Source organism: Solenopsis invicta, chromosome 16 (genome assembly GCF_016802725.1).
Source record: "Solenopsis invicta isolate M01_SB chromosome 16, UNIL_Sinv_3.0, whole genome shotgun sequence".
Lineage (NCBI taxonomy): Eukaryota > Metazoa > Arthropoda > Insecta > Hymenoptera > Formicidae > Solenopsis > Solenopsis invicta.
In genome coordinates this window covers 9,305,051-9,321,986 of record NC_052679.1, presented here as the reverse complement: position 1 = coordinate 9,321,986, position 16,936 = coordinate 9,305,051, and the positions used below count along the sequence as shown (strand labels likewise).

Sequence of the window (16,936 nt, the reverse complement as noted above, 5' to 3'; positions counted from 1 at the left end):
CGCTTCGTCCCTGTCTCCGCTACCCCGCCCCTCTACCGGTTAGAGGAGCTAGCTGGCCGCGTGCGAACGACGATTCCGCTTTTGTGTGACGAGTTATCGCGTGATACGAATTGGCGTTTAGCGTGGAAAAGTGAACCCGGCGACGCGACCGGCGTAATCGCGTCTAGCGCCCAATTTCGCGATTTGGTTGGAATCTAGCTGTCGGTATTCTCGTCGCTCTCGCGCGCGCTTCGTGTAGCGTCTCCGCTACCTTGTTTGATCGCGGACTTCGCCGTTGCTCTCCGGCGTCCGAAAAGTGCGTGAGAGTATAAAAATAGCGACTTCTCAGTTTGGAAAATTTCCCCATGGACAGAATCAAAGTCCTTGGGTGTACATACACTGCAAAAAATCAAATGTGTTATTTTAACTAAAACGTCTTCTTACACATTTGATAAATAACACATTTGATTTTTGGAACGTATGTACACGCGCTGCGGCGAATTCAGATCGTCGCGCCATGCAAATTCAAACAACGACGCGTCCCACCGCGCGCTCTTGCCTACGAGCTAGGCGCGATGGCGCGGCGTCACCGCACATTGGCTCATACGTTTTATTTTATAATTTGATAATTATAGCGAATATCGCAAAATAATATAAGACTTTTTTGTCCCTTTTTATCTCCTTTAAGTTGTCAAAGCGGTATGTTCCCTAGTTCCCGGACACCCTGTATATACAGGGTGTCCGTCCATAAATGTTCGAGCAAATATCTCGTAACTGGTTGAAGTTAGAAGAAAGTTTAATAAGGAAAATTTACATGGTTTTTAGTCGGCTACAAAATGCACGTAAAGAAATTTTTTTTACTCGTCACCTTTTTGAGTTATGAAGGTCAATGTAGGTTTTTTAAATGGGTACCTATAATTTTTTTTTGCATATTTACATAGTAGAGGTAATTTTCAATCAAAATTATATTAGGAAAAAAATTGCTACGACGCATCGTTTACGAGATAATCGGCATGCAAAGTATTAAAGTAATAATTTGGATCGAGTATTGTTGAACAAATTTGGAATATCAAATAGGTTGAGAAAGTAAACATTGTTTTTTCATGAAATATTTATTAATAAATTAATTAAGAAATGGTTCGAAATTGTTACCATCATGATCGATACAGCATTCAACGCGTTTTATAATGTTTCTTATTGTTAACTGCAGCATTTCTGTTGTAATACTTTCAACAGTTCTAGTGATTTTATGTCGTAAATCTTCTTCATTTTCAGGAATAGTTGCATAAACAATATCCTTAATATACCCCCAACTTCTGTTGTAATACCACATCTCGAGCATATCACACTTTTCCGTAATTGTAAACATTGTTCTCACGCGCTCGTATGAAGTCTGTTATATCGAACAGGATCGCTGACTTTAACTTTTCAAAATACACGACTGTTTGATTTGTAAATAAAGTATTTGTATAGCACGTAATATGAATTACAGGGTAGTATGAGTCTGTTAGTCAATCGTCTACATACATTTCTTCACTGCATAACGCATAGCCAAGAGTGTGATCGGACTGCTACAACGATCGCCGAATTGCGACAAATTCGATTCGAATCGCGTAAAATTCATTTTATGTATCGCGTGCGATCGCACACGCGATGGTCATGCTGCATTTTTGCACCCAGTACCATCGCTACATTATGGCGCAACGAAAAACAATTTGTAATAAACGGCAAGGCCAATTGAATATGGTGTAATCGCGCTTGGACAACCAGTGCATAATAAAGTAGCAAAGGACCTTTCTACTTATACCGACAATTTACTTATTTCAACGCTACGCATTCTATCATTGCTCATATCGATCCTCCGCACCCCAAAGTCGGCCGTTCGCATTACACGCGAGCGTCCGCCTTTCTCACTTTCGTTCTCGTTCACGCTCCAGTCTCTTTTCGCACAGAGAATTCCAGTCGCCGTGCCGACCAGTCACGCCGAAGATTACCTTGCGCTTTCGCGGAACGAAATCAGCCCATCAGTTCACTCGAAACGCTTCACCCTTACGATTTTGTATCGTGAACAAATGTGGTGATACACTTCCAGTCATAAACAGATATTAAAATATATGTATATGAAAATGCTTAATAATATTAATATTTTAGTATCATTTAAAGTGTGTGTAAGAAATTTATACAATATATCCTAATAAGATTTGTAAATTTGAATTAAAAATATAGCAACTATGAAAAATTTTAAATTAATAAAAAAGCGTTTATTAAATTAAAAGAGAATTTAATAAATCCTTATTTTTATTGAACAAAAGTAGTTTTACTGATAGTATTAATTTAACCCTCAGTTGACAAATTGAGTGTCGTACAGTGCGTTGCATTGATGCCTGGGATTTGATTTTAAAAACCACGTTTCTTTCTTGGTTATTTTTACGTTCATGATCGAATGCTGCATCAATGATCACCGCAGCATTCGATCATGAACGCAAAAATAACCAAGAAAGAAACGTGATCTTTAAAATCGGTACCCCAGGCATCAATGCAACGCATTGTACACCTGGGGGTCAATCATGTAATTTCACGTGGAACTTTTCACGTTTTACTTTTCACTTTTCATTTTTCATTTTTCACTCATAGAGAGTTCACGTGAATCTTTTCACGCACAGCGATTATAGGCTTGTTTTCTATTCCTGCACTAGACTGCTCTGGAACATTCTTTCTTGCTTTCACTAACTTTCAAATATATATCTATTTTATTTTAAGTGTACACTAATTCAGGGAGTTCAGGAACAGAAAACAAACGGTATATATGAATAATGCGCGGAAGTTTAGTTTGCGTTCCGAAATTCACCATTAGAGGCTCTGTCATTGCAACTATCAAGCGATCGTGAAAAAGGTTTCTACCTGCTTTTACAATATAACTTTTACTGTAAAAATTTTATTATATAAAAAAAAATTGTAAAAAAAATATTCATAAATAAATAGCAATATTTCTTAGTTATATTGCATAAACTTAATTTACAAATATAATATATATTACATTTATTTTTAATGATCCATATATTGTAACAACTATTTTATTATGTAATAATCTAATACTCAAAATTACATTGTAATTTAATTCAAGCATTGTTTTTCAAAATTAACTTTAATTTAGTTTTATATTTATGCAAATTTTAAAGTAAATTAATTTCATTAGTCATTAAATTTAACTTTGTTTAATTAAAAAATATTGAATAATTTAGAATACGGACCTTGATCAAAACTGAATTCACGGCTCACACATGTATTTTCCAAATTTATAAGTTATAAACACTTATATGATTGATTAATATTCTATTTCACAAGACACACATTTCTTATATCATTGTGTATCAAAACACGTTAAAGTATATTTTTATCTAAATTTGCGTTTGATGAAGCCTCATTCTATACAATTATCAAAATATCAACTTTTCAAATATAAATATCAAACCTAATTATATCACAAAAACCTTATTTTTATTTACGTACGTATGTACAGTCGTGTTCATTATAGTTGCGACACTTTTTCTTCGATGGTTTTTGGAATGTAGCCTTGCTCATCGAGCGGCGAACGTAATTGGTTGGATCCACAAGTAAGAACCAATCATGTTCTCAGCTCTTGTTATAGTTGCTTGTTCAGAGACGCATCTAAGAAAAAGTGTCGCAACTATAATGAACATGACTGTACACCCAAGGACTTTGATTCTGTCCATGGGAAAATTTTCCAAACTGAGAAGTCACCACTTTCTATATACTCGCAGTTCATGATTAATAAAATGACTAGAGCTTATTGGTCGTTACGTTAATTATGAACTGTAAGTATGTAGAAAGATAGCGACTTTTCAGTTTGAAAAATTTTCCCATGGACAGAATCAAAGTCCTTGGGTGTACATTTTAGCTTATCCCATTAACGCAATGCAATACTAAAAAGGTTAACCCCTTCAATAATACCTCTTCAAACTGTTACCACGCTGTTATCACATTTTTATTCTAATTTCGAAATACATACAATTTATTAATTCCCTAAATTTTCACCTTTTCGCTATCACGGCTGATGGCGAAAAAGTTCACGTGAAAAAGTTCATATTTCCGCTCATGAGTGAATTACATGATTCCGTGGAATCTTACATGATCGTGCAGTTCACGTGAAACTTTTCACTTTTCACGTTTCCGCCCTAGGGGAAATGTTACATGATAGACCCCCTGGGCTGTTTACAGAAATGTTTGGTATTCATAAATCGTTTGCTCCTTTTTTTTTGAGTATATTAAATATATTCAACTTCTCGATTTTCGCACCTAGTTAGTCTTTTCCTTGACCTTCTGGCGTATTAATTAAAAAAAAATTGTCTAAATTTTATGCATATGTAACGAGATATACGCAATTGAAAATGGTCGAGTGACGTACACCCAAGGACTTTGATTCTGTCCATGGGGAAATTTTCCAAACTGAGAAGTCACCACTTTCTACATACTCGCAGTTCATGATTAATAAAACGACTAGAGCTTATTGGTCGTTACGTTAATCATGAACTGCAAATATGTAGAAAGATAGCGATTTCTCAGTTTGAAAAATTTCCCCATGGACAGAATCAAAGTCCTTGGGTGTACACCCAAGTGCGGCAAAATATCAAATCCAATATAGTGTTAGTTGAGGGTTAATGTTATATATATAGAAATATGTGAAAAAAGTAAGTATAAAGAAATTTAAAACAATGTATTTAAGGACTCTCAAGATTTAAACAAACAATTAATAAACAGGTTAGTGAGAGTCAGCGCGGATTTTGGAGCGCAATAAACAAGTAATGTTCAAATAATTATTTATTTAACACGAATCAATCCATACAACGAACGGCTCTCTTTGGAGTCCTCTTCAGCGTAGATTATGAGTAAAAAAAATGTGATTCTAATCAATATCAGTCAGTCTATGGGAAGTAATCAAGTCACCAATGATTTGCCAAATCTGCTGTGGAAGCATCACTTGTTGCAGTGTCGATAAAATTGACACTTTTCTAAACAACCATCGCGATTTTAAATAGCTGACCATTATTGTAATTGATTTATTTATGTGACTCACCCATTAGAACTGATGAAGACTAGTGAATAAAATAAATGGATAAAATATATTAACCTTTGACATTTTAATTATTGTCTGCTAATTTATTTCTAGTTCGATTTATTTTTGTTTTGTTTGTAATGACTTATTTTTCTCCGTTCGTATTTATGTTTGTATGTATTTATTATTGTACACTCTCGACTGTTTGATTCTTCGTTAGCGGTTAGGTAGAATGTTCGAGCGAAGATTTAGTCAGTACATTTCTGCGTGAGACAGTAAGCACGCAGCATTATAGAAAGTTTAAATGTATACTGTGACAAGCGGATTTCTTTTCCAATGGACAAATTTATCCAAAGCTTCACTAATCTTCATCAGTTCTAATGGGTGAGTCACGTAAATAAATCAATAATGATCAGCTATCTAAAAACGCAATGGTTGTTTAGAAAAATGTCAATTTCATCGACACTGCAACGGGCAATGCTTCCACAGCGGATTTGGCAAACCATTAGTGACTCGATTATTTCCCGTAAACTGACAAATGTTGACTAGAATCACAGTTTTTTACTCGTAATCTACGCTGAAGAGGGCTCCAAAAAGAGCCGAAACGTTCGTTGTATGAATTTATGTTGAAAAAATAATTATTTGAACATTGTTTATTGCGCTTCAAAACCCGCACTGATTCGCACTAACTTGTTTATTAATTGTTTGTTTAAAGAAATTTAATATCGGTATATTACAAATATTGCTCCAAATTCGAAAATGTATCAATTAAATATCGGACAATATATTTTTCATTAATTTACTTCACCATTTCTTCAAAATTGTATTAATATATGCTTGGTTGTTACAATTTTCAATTTTGTTTGTTGTATTCGACGAATAAATCTTGGATTGCTCCGAAACATATGCGTAATAACCTTCGATGAGGCACACTTCTTCATACAGGTCTTTTGTTGATATTTCGATGACGCTCGCGCATTCATTTAGTAACCATCGAAAACTCCTTGGCATCATTTTCTCGAGTAATTCAAAATTCTTTGGCTTCACACGACTAAAATTGCAATGATACATCCAATAATCTTTAAAAGGTTTAAACAATGTAAAAATGTCATTCGGTTTTTTATCCAAAGTGAAAAAAGATTCATCAATCATTGATTCTTCTACTTTACAAAATTTCTCAGATTGATCATCCATGTTATATCCGCTTTTAAATTGAATAAAATTATCAAAAACAAATGCGTTAGTACTCAAGTTTAATACATCAGGTATCTCTGGTATTATGTTTTCAATTTTAGAAGTGTTTGTTGCTGAAATAACTTCTTCCGCATAATAATCATCTTTATTTGAACTATGTTCTTTTTCTATATTGAGATATGCATCTTTTTGCTGAACAAATTTACCATATCTATTTCGAATAAGTTTGCGCTTCTGTTTCTTTAACCAATTTGAATCTTTAAACATAGCTCTTTCTTCTGTATTTGAGAAATTTGTATTGTACGTTTTATTTAACTTGGAAAATAATTTTGTTTGTTCAAAAACAATATCTTTCAAGTATATATCATCATCATCATCATCATCTGTATTTTCATTATTATCTGGACATTTACCTGAGATTGATAATTTACCATCTGGGAGAATATCGTTAAATATAAACTCATTGACTAATGCGGATTCATTGACTAACGAAAGTGCTTTCACATTTGTCATTGTATTCCAAATATTATCATAGTACTGTCTTTTTTTTATATCAATTTTAAGTCGACAGGGTATTTTTTTATGTAGATAATCAATAAAATCTTCTTTTCTCGCAACACATTTTATATCTTTTGCCATAAAATCTTCTACTGCAATATCGCATTTTAAATCTTTTACACTAATGATTTTTGTTTGTTCGAAAAGTGGTACAGCTTTTTCGATAAAGTGCAAATTTGAATCAATAGAATTTAATTGAATATTATATTGTAAAGCCAACAGTTTGTAAACACTAAAATGAAAAAGAGACAATTGATTATAAGATTTATAAGATTTGACAATAGTAAGTTGTAGGTAATTCTCAGTGTTACTTACGATTCTGATTTTGTCAAATATTCACTTTCTGTAAACGAAAAATCATTTCGAAGCATACTCGGGAGATCATATAGTGGATATTCCAACAATTGTTGAAGATATAAGTGATTTGGCATCAATGTCGAAGAAAATTCATTTACCGCATTCAATGGTAAGTCATTTGAATTTACATTGTTAATACACTGTTTCATTGCATGACGAAGTTCACGTGGTATCAAATGCTTATCCATAATTGTTTCAGGTTCTTCTCTGTCTGTCTTAGAACCAATAGATTCTAAAAATTTAATAAATAAACTATTGACATCTGGTATATTTGGATTATATTTTAACTTGGTAGGACAGTGCGTGTTAATTAAGACGGCTCTTCTACACTCAACATATTTCTGCCATTCTCGAAAACTAAATAGTTTTGTATCGTAGATACCTTCGTCACTAATTGCACTGAAAAAAAAAACATTAAAAATACATTACATCAATAAGGAAGAAGTTGTAAAATAGATAACAGTGTATTAAAAATTGATAAATTGCAATATAATATTATTTACAAAAGGATAATTGCAAGTGCATGGAATATATTTGTGACATTCTGTATATTTTTCCACATTGTTTTCACCTAAATCTGACCCAAAAGTCACACAATTATTTATAATAATAGCGTGTGGCATTTTATGTGAGGTAAAATATATATTCCATTCTCCAGGTTTCTTAAATACAATACCCCCAAAAGGATAATTATATCTAGTTGACATAAAATTGAGATTTTTTTTTAAAGCTTTTTGTAAGGAACATCCTCGTTCAATATCGCTGATAATGATCCTTGATAAACCAAGTTTCATAATAGACTCTCCACAACCTGTTAGAGAACATCCTACATTTTGATTAGCATATATACTGCAACCCAGAACAGAAGAGTTGCTTACGCTGCCCACTAATTTTTTGTTTAAACCACCACTTGTAACGCCTGCAGCAATGGCATATCCATCATAAGCTATACAGCTGACTGTGCTTCTACTATCTATGTAAATAAAAATCATGTATCGACAACATTTTTCTTAGAAGATTATAATAAATATGAAAATGACATTCTGAAATATTATATCTACAATTTACTTGCTAATATTTCTAATAAGTAATGATCGTCAATATCCAAATTAATATTGGAATTGTCTATTTCTTCCGATTTATTATAAGCTATATATGCCATAGGTGCTGTCATATTTCCTTTTGGCAACCAATTTAATTTTGCATATTCTGTTAATTTTCTTGCACCTTCCCCTACTATGATGGAATCAGGAAAATTATTCAAAACATATCTAGCAAGAGATATTGGATGCTCTACATCTGATATAGCAGCTACAGATCCACATTCCGATTTAAAACCATCTACTATGCATGCATCCATTTGTATATTTCCTATTTTGTGCAACATGATATTGTATATAATTATGCTTTATTATATATGTATTTTAAAGCAATTAATAATTTTATATTATTATTATACCTATATTGTTTAAAACCGATCCATAACCACAATTAAAGAATTCATCACATTCTAACCATCGTAATGCAATTTCTACAGCTTGTACAGAACTTGCGCCACTTAATAAACTTTGATAACCAGCAGATGCTGCACTTTTACAACTCATTGTTTGTTCAATAATAAGTGCATCATGAAAATTTCCAACATCACTATGTACAAATATGCATGGAGTATTGAAGTTTTCACACTGACACTGCATAATGTCTAAATAATATCTAATATCAAATTAGATAATTAATTTTCGTATCAAATTTATAAATTATTTATATTAATTTAATACAGATAATTTGAGATTATTTGACAGATGAATATAGGGTGCGTTCCGAATTACGCTTGAAGTGCGTAGAGCGCATAGAAAGTCGTTCCGAATTACCGTTTGTTTCGTGTTTATTTCTTGGGGGTCGATCATGAAACTTTTTCCCTTTAAAGGTGCAATTTCACGCAGCGAGTAAAAGCTGGCGTTTTACCCCCACTCAATCGCAACGCAAAGCAGCGTTAAAAAGCTAAACGCTATCGCCTCTATCCTTTTCATGTAGCGAATAAAAGCTGGCGTTTTACTCTTTCTCCACCCAACTCCACCGCATCGCAAAGCAGCGTTAAAAGCGGCAATTGCTAAGTACATAATCTGACATAACCGCAAAAATAGAGTTGGAATATTATAATCAATATATCGAGTTTGTAAAATATTATAAACACACAGTGGCAGTTATAGCTGAAATTAGAAGACGACGTATAGCTGCTGCAATTGCTGCAATGTATTTGTTAAAAAAAGAAAAAGAAATAGATAAAAAAAAAAGTTTTTGGTAGCTCCGATTTTTGTAAATCGTAATGAGCACAGTTTCTTTTTTGCATCGGGCCAAAATTGTTACTAATGTATTTACCGCTTTTAGGATAAAAATAATATGAATTTTTATCTATGTAACATTCATTATATCCCTCCATACAAGAGTGCCGATATATTTCTTCACTTTCTTGTATGGTACAAACAATTGTTTTGCACACACCACAAGTATATGAGGGTATAACAGAAGTATAACAGAATTTCCTACAATATTAAAGACACAGTTATTAACATAATATAACAAATAAAGCTATCTAACATAAATAAAAAACAAAAAGCAACCTAGCCTAAAAGTATGCTTACTATATGTATATAATATATATTAACTTCGTTTGTATTTTCAGATGATGTCGATTGATTTAACCTTTCAGTCATAATTTTTTTTTTATATATTCACTTTTGGAAGATAATTAATTTGGAATATAATATTTAAATTTCAGCGTCGTTTTGCTAAAAGTTGGACTGTGTCGAACTGTGAGCGTTTATCCTCTGAAATTGATCCTAGTCACATCTAACATCCTTCGATAGAACTTCAGAGTAAGCTAGGTTGTTTTTTATGAGTATACAAATCTCTCTCTTGCCCTGATTTACAACATCCTTTCTAACAGTCTGGAAACCTTTGAGAGCGAAAGTGGAGTCCTCATAAAGAATGGTTTCCTGGATACATAATATATCGAACAATTCAGCTTGGGCCTGAAGAAAAGGTAGCTTGCTTCTTAAACTCTGGCAGTTCCACTGGAACATCCTTAAATTACTAGGAGAGACATTGTTAATATGAGAGTTGTAGCGGTTTCTACAGGATATTCTAACTAAACGAACGAATAAATAAAAGATTATGGGACCAATAATTCTGTGTAATTCGCACACGTACGCATTTTTATTAATTTATTCTTTCTTTCTGACACTTGCTTTCAATTTTTCATGGAATTTCGCATAATTCATTAGAATTGTAAGGGTCTCAAAGACAAGCTCGCCATCACTCTTCCTTATCTTCTCAATGCAGACGTTGTCTGCATACAGGAATCTCCGCTTAAAAATCATACTTATTTTTCATGCAAGGAATTCCAAATATTCAGAAGAGACATTGCTGCTCAAAGTAGCAGCGGCGTTTGCACTTTAGTTCGCAATCACCTAGCTTGCTCCTATCCGTAAACTTAGATTATTTGTCACACTCTTCTCTTGAATTATTGGGCATATCTGTCAAATTTCACAATAAAGATATCTTACTTGTTAATGTTTATAGGCACCCCTCTCAGAGGACCCTCTCAGAGGACACCAGCAGCCGTTTGGGCTGATATATTTCGTCTTCAACATTCGTACCCGTACGTGCTGGTTTTAGGCGATATAAATGCACACCACAGTTTCTGGCATTGTAATTTCGAGGACAGCGTAAGCAAAATTTTGGCCTCTGTTTTAGAAAACGAAAATTTCGTCGTGCTTAATGAAAACAGCTCCACTTTTCTTATCACTCTCATGCAGGACAGGTCCAGGGGTGCAAACATTATTGACTTAAGCATTGCCTCTCCACAACTAGCTGTCTGGTGTTTCTCCAAGGTCCGGGGGTGATTGTTGGGGCAATGACCACTTCCCGGTTTATGTTGAAGTCAGCATGGAGGCCACTTCTATAGGTAGGTTTTCTTATAAGCTTGCTCTTAACGACTCACAAATTAAGATGTTCAGTCAATTATGCAGCTCTATGGCTCTTCCTGAACGATGTCTCGGGGATGTTCGTTCTCCCTCAAATCCAGTTAAAGATTTTCGCCAGTTCTTTTCACACATTTGCAGTCTGGTCAACAAATTTATCCTTCCAAACAAAAGATTCCCTAGGATCTCTAAAGCAAGAAACTCTAAACCTCTTCCTTGGTAGAATGAGAATTGCAAAGACGCGATCGCAAAAAGAAAAGCCGCCCTAGACGTTTATAGACGCTCAACTTCTATCGAGAATCTTCGCGAATATCTCGCGGTCCAAAGACAGAGTCATAAGTTGCTAAAAAAAGAAAAAAGGAAAAGCTGGAAGGCCTTCTGTTCTTCCTTCAACGATAAGACTCCCACTCCTAGAGTTTGGAGGTTAATTCTTTCAAAAAGAGGAATCTTGCTCCGCAATCTTCCCTCTTCGGGACTGCTGATTTGGCTATCTCACAAGAAAAAGTTATTAACAAACTGTGCCCGCCTGCCTGCACTTCTAATGGCAACGTTTCGATCTCTTAATTGCGGATTGAAAACTTTCAGGCAAACAACCTCTGTCCTTCGCTCGATCAACCAATCTCTACGCAAGAGGTCACTCTCGCCCTCAAATTTATAAAAAAGAAATCCGCGCCCGGCATTGATCAGATCGATTATAATATCTTGCAGGATCTCCCTTTTAGTTATATTATCCGTCTCACTGAAATTTTTGATGATTTGTTTTTGCAGAGCATGTTTCCTGAAGAATGGTACGAATCTTTAGTGGTCTTCATTCCTAAACCGCACGGAGGGAGTATTCGACCCATTTCTCTGATGTCTTGTACGTTCAAAACTATGGAAAAAATAATTTAAATTACAAATATGTTATAAAATAATTTATTTCAGGCTAAGATGGTACGCGGAAAAGCACAGCCTTTTACCTCCCTTCCAGTTCGGATTCAGACCGCATAGATCTTGCGTCGACGCTTTAGTCTCTTTCTTTGGTTACGTTCACGACTGTCTCCTTCGCGGTGAAACAGTAGTCGCCGCTTTTATTGATGTGAAAGGGGCGTTTGACAACGTTGATCCCAACATTCTTCTTCAGGATATCCGCGCGCTGGGAGTACCTGCTCTCACTCGTAAGTTCATAGCTAACTTGTTATTCAAAAGGAAAAATTTCTTCGTGGAACAAGGTAGCCTGGTGGACCCTCTCGTCGCCCGCAAGGGTACCCCTCAAAGCTCCTCCCTAAGCCCATTACTTTCTGATGTCTATCTGCGTGATATCGTCTCTGTAGTGCGCAAAGACAATCACATCTTACAATACGCGGATGATATCATCATTATGACGGCCTCCAAGAACATCTCTACTGCCAGAGAGAAAATTCAATCTGCGCTAAATTACCTGCAAAAATATCTCAATTCCAAAAGGCTGAATGTTGCACCATTCAAGTCCAATCTCATGGTCATCGATAGGCGTAGGAAAGCCGCTCCTTTTCTCCCTATTCAGATCAATGGCGAGAAGGTCCCCATTGTAAACAAGACTCGGTTTCTCGGAATAATCCTGGACAGGTTTATGTCCGGTAAGGAACACCTCAAATTCTTATGCCAAAGGGGGAAAAAATTGTAGACATCATCGCCTCTCTCGCGGGTACATGGTGGGGCGCACACCCTCAAACTCTCTTAGCTTTATATCGCAGTCTTTTTAGAAGTGCTATCGAATACGGTGCATAAGTTTTCTCGTTCCCGGGTAATCGCACGCTGTTTATTAAGCTCCAACGACTGCAGAACAAGGCTCTACGTACCGCATGCGGCTTTAGGTAGTTCAATCCAATTAACGTCATTCTGGCAGAGGCTCACGACCCTAAGTGCTAGATTTGCTATGATATCCAGAAAATACTCTTACAAAATCTATGCTTATCCCGAAGGTCTGGTATTATCATCTCTCCAAGCTGAAACGTATAGTCGAGTCCATGGATCCTACAGCCTACAACAAGGTCACTGCCAGGTTCCCCCTTTTTGGCTGCTTCTTAAGAATTGCGGGCAACTGTCGCAACATTTTCGAAATTGGAACCTGCCCGAGTATCAACGCAGACTACAATGCTTGTTTACACGTTTCAAATATTGTTGACAAGATTGCTCACCTCCCACGCAGAGACACCTTACAGGCAGTCCAGCCTTTCTTACTGGAGCTTATTAACAATGAGTTCAGCGACTTTCTACAGATCTTTACGGGACGGCTCTAATAAACCAAAGAGATACTGTCGGAGTATATGCGCCCTTTATCGACCTAAGAATTCAACATAATTGCCTGCAGGCACATCCATATTTTTCGCCGAAGTTTGGGCGGCCTTACAAGCTGTACTTCTTGCTATTGATAGATCATGGAAAAAAACGGTTATTTTCACTGACTCTCTCAGCCTCTTACAAGCCCTCAAAAACTGTCAAAGCAATTGCTCCAATCATATCATTGCTAAACATAGACACGCTTCTCATCAAGCTCAAATTAATGGCCTTCAAATCGCATTTGTGTGGATTCCAGCACACAAAAGAATCTGCGGCAACGAGGTAGCTGATCAAGTAGCAAAGAAAGCGGCACGCAATGGGAGCAGAGTTTGCTTCAAAAATCCGCATTCGGACCTCTTCATCGAAACTTCAAGAGTCAAGAACCAAACAATCAAGCATTTTTAAAAAAATATTTTCAGAAGTAAAGGCAGGATGTAAGGCCAATTATACCTGAAATTTAATAAAAAAAAACTTGGTTTCATAAAATAAATCTTTGCCGCGAAGAAATTGTTATCGTTAACAAAATAAGAAGCGATCATTACAACCTTGCTTTCAGCTTACATCGCAAAAATATCGACAGTGTCAGTACAGCAATTGTGGAAAAAAGAAAGAAGATATCAATCACGTCATTTTTTATTGTCCTCTTTATAAAGAAAAAGCCAAGCATCTTATTAACTACCTCAAAACTGAATTCCCAAATTCTCCTATCAGCATATTTTATATCTTATCACTCCATGCGCTAAACTTTGCCGTCTTTTTCTCTCTTTTTTGAAATCTTGCAATCTAAACATTTGATATCCCCCCCCCCCCTACCCGCTCGGTTATGTTTTATAATTGCCAACTGCTTCATTTTGTCTGAGGACATCACTTCATAGCTAAGCTCTCAACATGATCACGGTTACAAACAGTATTCTGTTCCTATTCACAAATTCTGGCGCGATCCGGAACTCTCACAGGGACTTTCGCTGAATCATTTTCACTAGAGGATGGCCGTAACGCTCCCAGTTCGTTGGCGTGGGAACGGGTGCCAATAACCATAAGAAGAAGAAGAAACGTCGCGCATGTGGACAGATAATGTCAGCCCTCTTGAAAAAGTGCGATTAAAACCGATTAAAAATGTAATCTATTTTAATCGGTTATAATCGACTCAATTCGCGGCCGAATTAAAAAATAATCGGTTATAATTCCAGACAAATCGGGTAATTAAAACTTCAAGTCGTTTTAATAATATGCCAATCCTTAATAACTAAATCAATCGTCATCTCGTTTACTCAGAAATTCACTAATTTCAAGGCTGAAGATGAAATTGAGTTTAAAGCAATTAAATCAAATTTTTGTCGTAAATATTATTTTTCACTATGTATATTATATAAAGAAAATTATAATTAAACTGGGAAAAGCTCTGAAGAAGTAAATCAAAATATAAATTAATACTGTGAGAGCCAACACAAGATGTTCATGTGTGATACAGACTGAAGTAAGTTTTCTGTAACCTTTCATTCCGACCACATTGCTGTTACTTTATTCATCCGCATTCACTTGTCAAACAACGGCCTTTATCGTTATGACTATTCACTTTTTATGCAACGACGCGTAACGTATAAAAAAACCCACATTGTCTACACAATTATACTACATTATTTTTGGCTCGCGACATAGCAATTTTTTGTACCTGTGCTACATAAGTTTGATTATCTCAACCATCACATGTAAAATGGAATAATATATTTACATTGAAGATGATCTAAAACTGAGGATCAAAACGTCTGTATTGTAATAAGTGCTTGTTAATTACATTAATTTACACATGAATATATTGTGTTGGCTGGCTCTTACGGCATCAACTTATATAAAAAAAATTGTGTTTATTATAAAATTAGAGAATAGAAGATTGTAAAACTTATTTCGAGATAAATCAGTAAATATTAATACTACATAATTATGAATACAAATTGTAATTAATAGATAGAATTCTACCGATTATACTATAGACAGAAGTTCATCGAGTATATACAACGAATATAATTTGTATTTATTAAAAAGATGCATTTGTAAGATGGGAAGATTGTAGTAATAAAATACCTTTATAATACTTGTTTAAAAGTTAAATATCCTCAATTAAAAAGTAAATAATTTTATATTTATTATAATCCTTTATCCATTATTTTATATTGTTTAAATATTAGGAGTACAAACATATATCAAGGTCAAGGTCGTCAGAGGCTGCTCCCCTTTTATAAAGTTTTACCTTTAAGATGATCTTCAAATAAGAATCGGCTATGACTATCGATTATTGTTCTATCCCTTACTAAAAGCATAATATAAGAATATAAAGTAGGAAAATGTGACATTCTCAAATCAGACACGCAGATTTGCTTGCATATCAAACGGCCGTGTATTTGGGCTTACCAATCCTGTTCAAAGCAAAGAATCCCAATATTGCCATCATTCTGATCATAAAAAAGAAAGAGAAACATAACTAAACTTAATAAAATAAAGTACCACGTCCAATTATGAAGCGTTACGGTGCTTTAACATTTTATAACTTTGTGCTTTCTTTATTCAAAAAATGTTCAATAAAGAGATATATAAATATAATATAAAATTATTAGTGGTTTCTAATATTATTGATACTGTACTGGCACATTTTGCAGCCCAAAAACACAGCGGACCCTGAAAGCTCAACTGAAAAAGATCAAAGATGCCGACGCCATTTCCTACTGTATATCCTTATACTATATTAAAGGATCCCTATTGAAATCAAGATTAATCTGCCATATAGGGTTTTGTGCCTCAACTATCTTCGTTTGATCAAAGCTTTTTAATCGAAGTATGGACGAGTAGTTAAACCTTATACAGTGATTTGGATACATACCTATTAATTTTGTCCACGACATTACTAATTTCATTTTCTGTAATGTCATCCAAGCTCAATAATGTTTTCAATACTACAATAATAAATGCCATGGCACGACCTTCGTAATTAGGAATACAGGATTTTTTATCAAACATCATTTTCGGAGGAAATAAACTTATTAATCTTTCCGCATACGATGAGATGTCTTCTATGAATATCATAGTAGTATGTATTTTTGTAGACATAGATAATAAAGATGTAGAAATTTATAAAATGTTCATACTTGGTAGAGCTAATTCAGTACAATATCGATTAACGAGAGATAAAAGATCTGGACAAATTATTCTCGTGACTCCAAGAAATTTCGCCATTTGTCCAATAATTCTTCTCATGCCTTTGTGCGTTATGTCCATAGCTCGTGATAAAAAATTTATATCGCTTTTTGTTAAAGACACTTCAGGAGGTATCAAACGATCTAGTCTGTAATAAGATAAACGTCCTTCTCTACCATACCTGTAAAAATGTATATATGTAAAAAATAAGTACATTAGAATAAACTGTTAAAAGATTAGACATAATTTTTTAATGCATATGATAAAACATAACATAATATTGACATTAACAGAAAGGGTT

At 34.6% G+C, this 16,936-nt stretch overlaps 3 protein-coding genes across 4 annotated transcripts in view; all 3 read right to left on the bottom strand.

The window, feature by feature from the left end:
* Nucleotides 1-5,805: 5,805 nt before the first annotated feature.
* Nucleotides 5,806-16,936, bottom strand: part of LOC105201074 — a 45,011-nt gene continuing 33,880 nt past the window's right edge. For both annotated transcript variants that reach the window (XM_039459212.1, XM_039459213.1), the window contains exons 7-10: nucleotides 16,587-16,816; nucleotides 16,322-16,511; nucleotides 7,121-7,561; nucleotides 5,806-7,037 (exon numbers count right to left, since the gene is read on the bottom strand). In XM_039459212.1, coding sequence (XP_039315146.1) covers nucleotides 5,858-7,037; nucleotides 7,121-7,561; nucleotides 16,322-16,511; nucleotides 16,587-16,816 — 2,041 coding nt within the window. In that variant the 3' untranslated portion in view covers nucleotides 5,806-5,857. The remainder of the gene's footprint in view (nucleotides 7,038-7,120; nucleotides 7,562-16,321; nucleotides 16,512-16,586; nucleotides 16,817-16,936) is intronic.
* On the bottom strand, nucleotides 7,424-8,214 carry LOC120359840 (isoaspartyl peptidase/L-asparaginase-like). The gene has a single exon (XM_039459215.1). It carries the CDS (start codon nucleotides 8,152-8,154, stop codon nucleotides 7,630-7,632), a length of 525 nt encoding a protein of 174 aa, XP_039315149.1. The 5' UTR covers nucleotides 8,155-8,214; the 3' UTR covers nucleotides 7,424-7,629.
* LOC105201073 (isoaspartyl peptidase/L-asparaginase) lies at nucleotides 8,188-9,176 on the bottom strand. Its single transcript, XM_039459214.1, has 3 exons — nucleotides 9,034-9,176; nucleotides 8,622-8,875; nucleotides 8,188-8,533 (listed from the first exon to the last, which is right to left on the bottom strand). The coding sequence occupies exons 2-3, from the start codon at nucleotides 8,857-8,859 to the stop codon at nucleotides 8,220-8,222; spliced, it is 552 nt and encodes a 183-aa protein (XP_039315148.1). The 5' UTR covers nucleotides 8,860-8,875; nucleotides 9,034-9,176; the 3' UTR covers nucleotides 8,188-8,219.

What these genes read in the sequence shown, in the direction of transcription:
- LOC120359840 (XM_039459215.1), bottom strand. Translation starts at nt 8,154, where the DNA reads ATGATTTTTATTTACATAGATAGTAGAAGCACAGTCAGCTGTATAGCT.
- LOC105201073 (XM_039459214.1), bottom strand. Translation starts at nt 8,859, where the DNA reads ATGCAGTGTCAGTGTGAAAACTTCAATACTCCATGCATATTTGTACAT. An exon ending in ATCGGTTTTAAACAATATAG is followed by an intron (nt 8,534 to 8,621) that starts GTATAATAATAA and finishes TGCACAAAATAG; the next exon opens with GAAATATACAAATGGATGCA.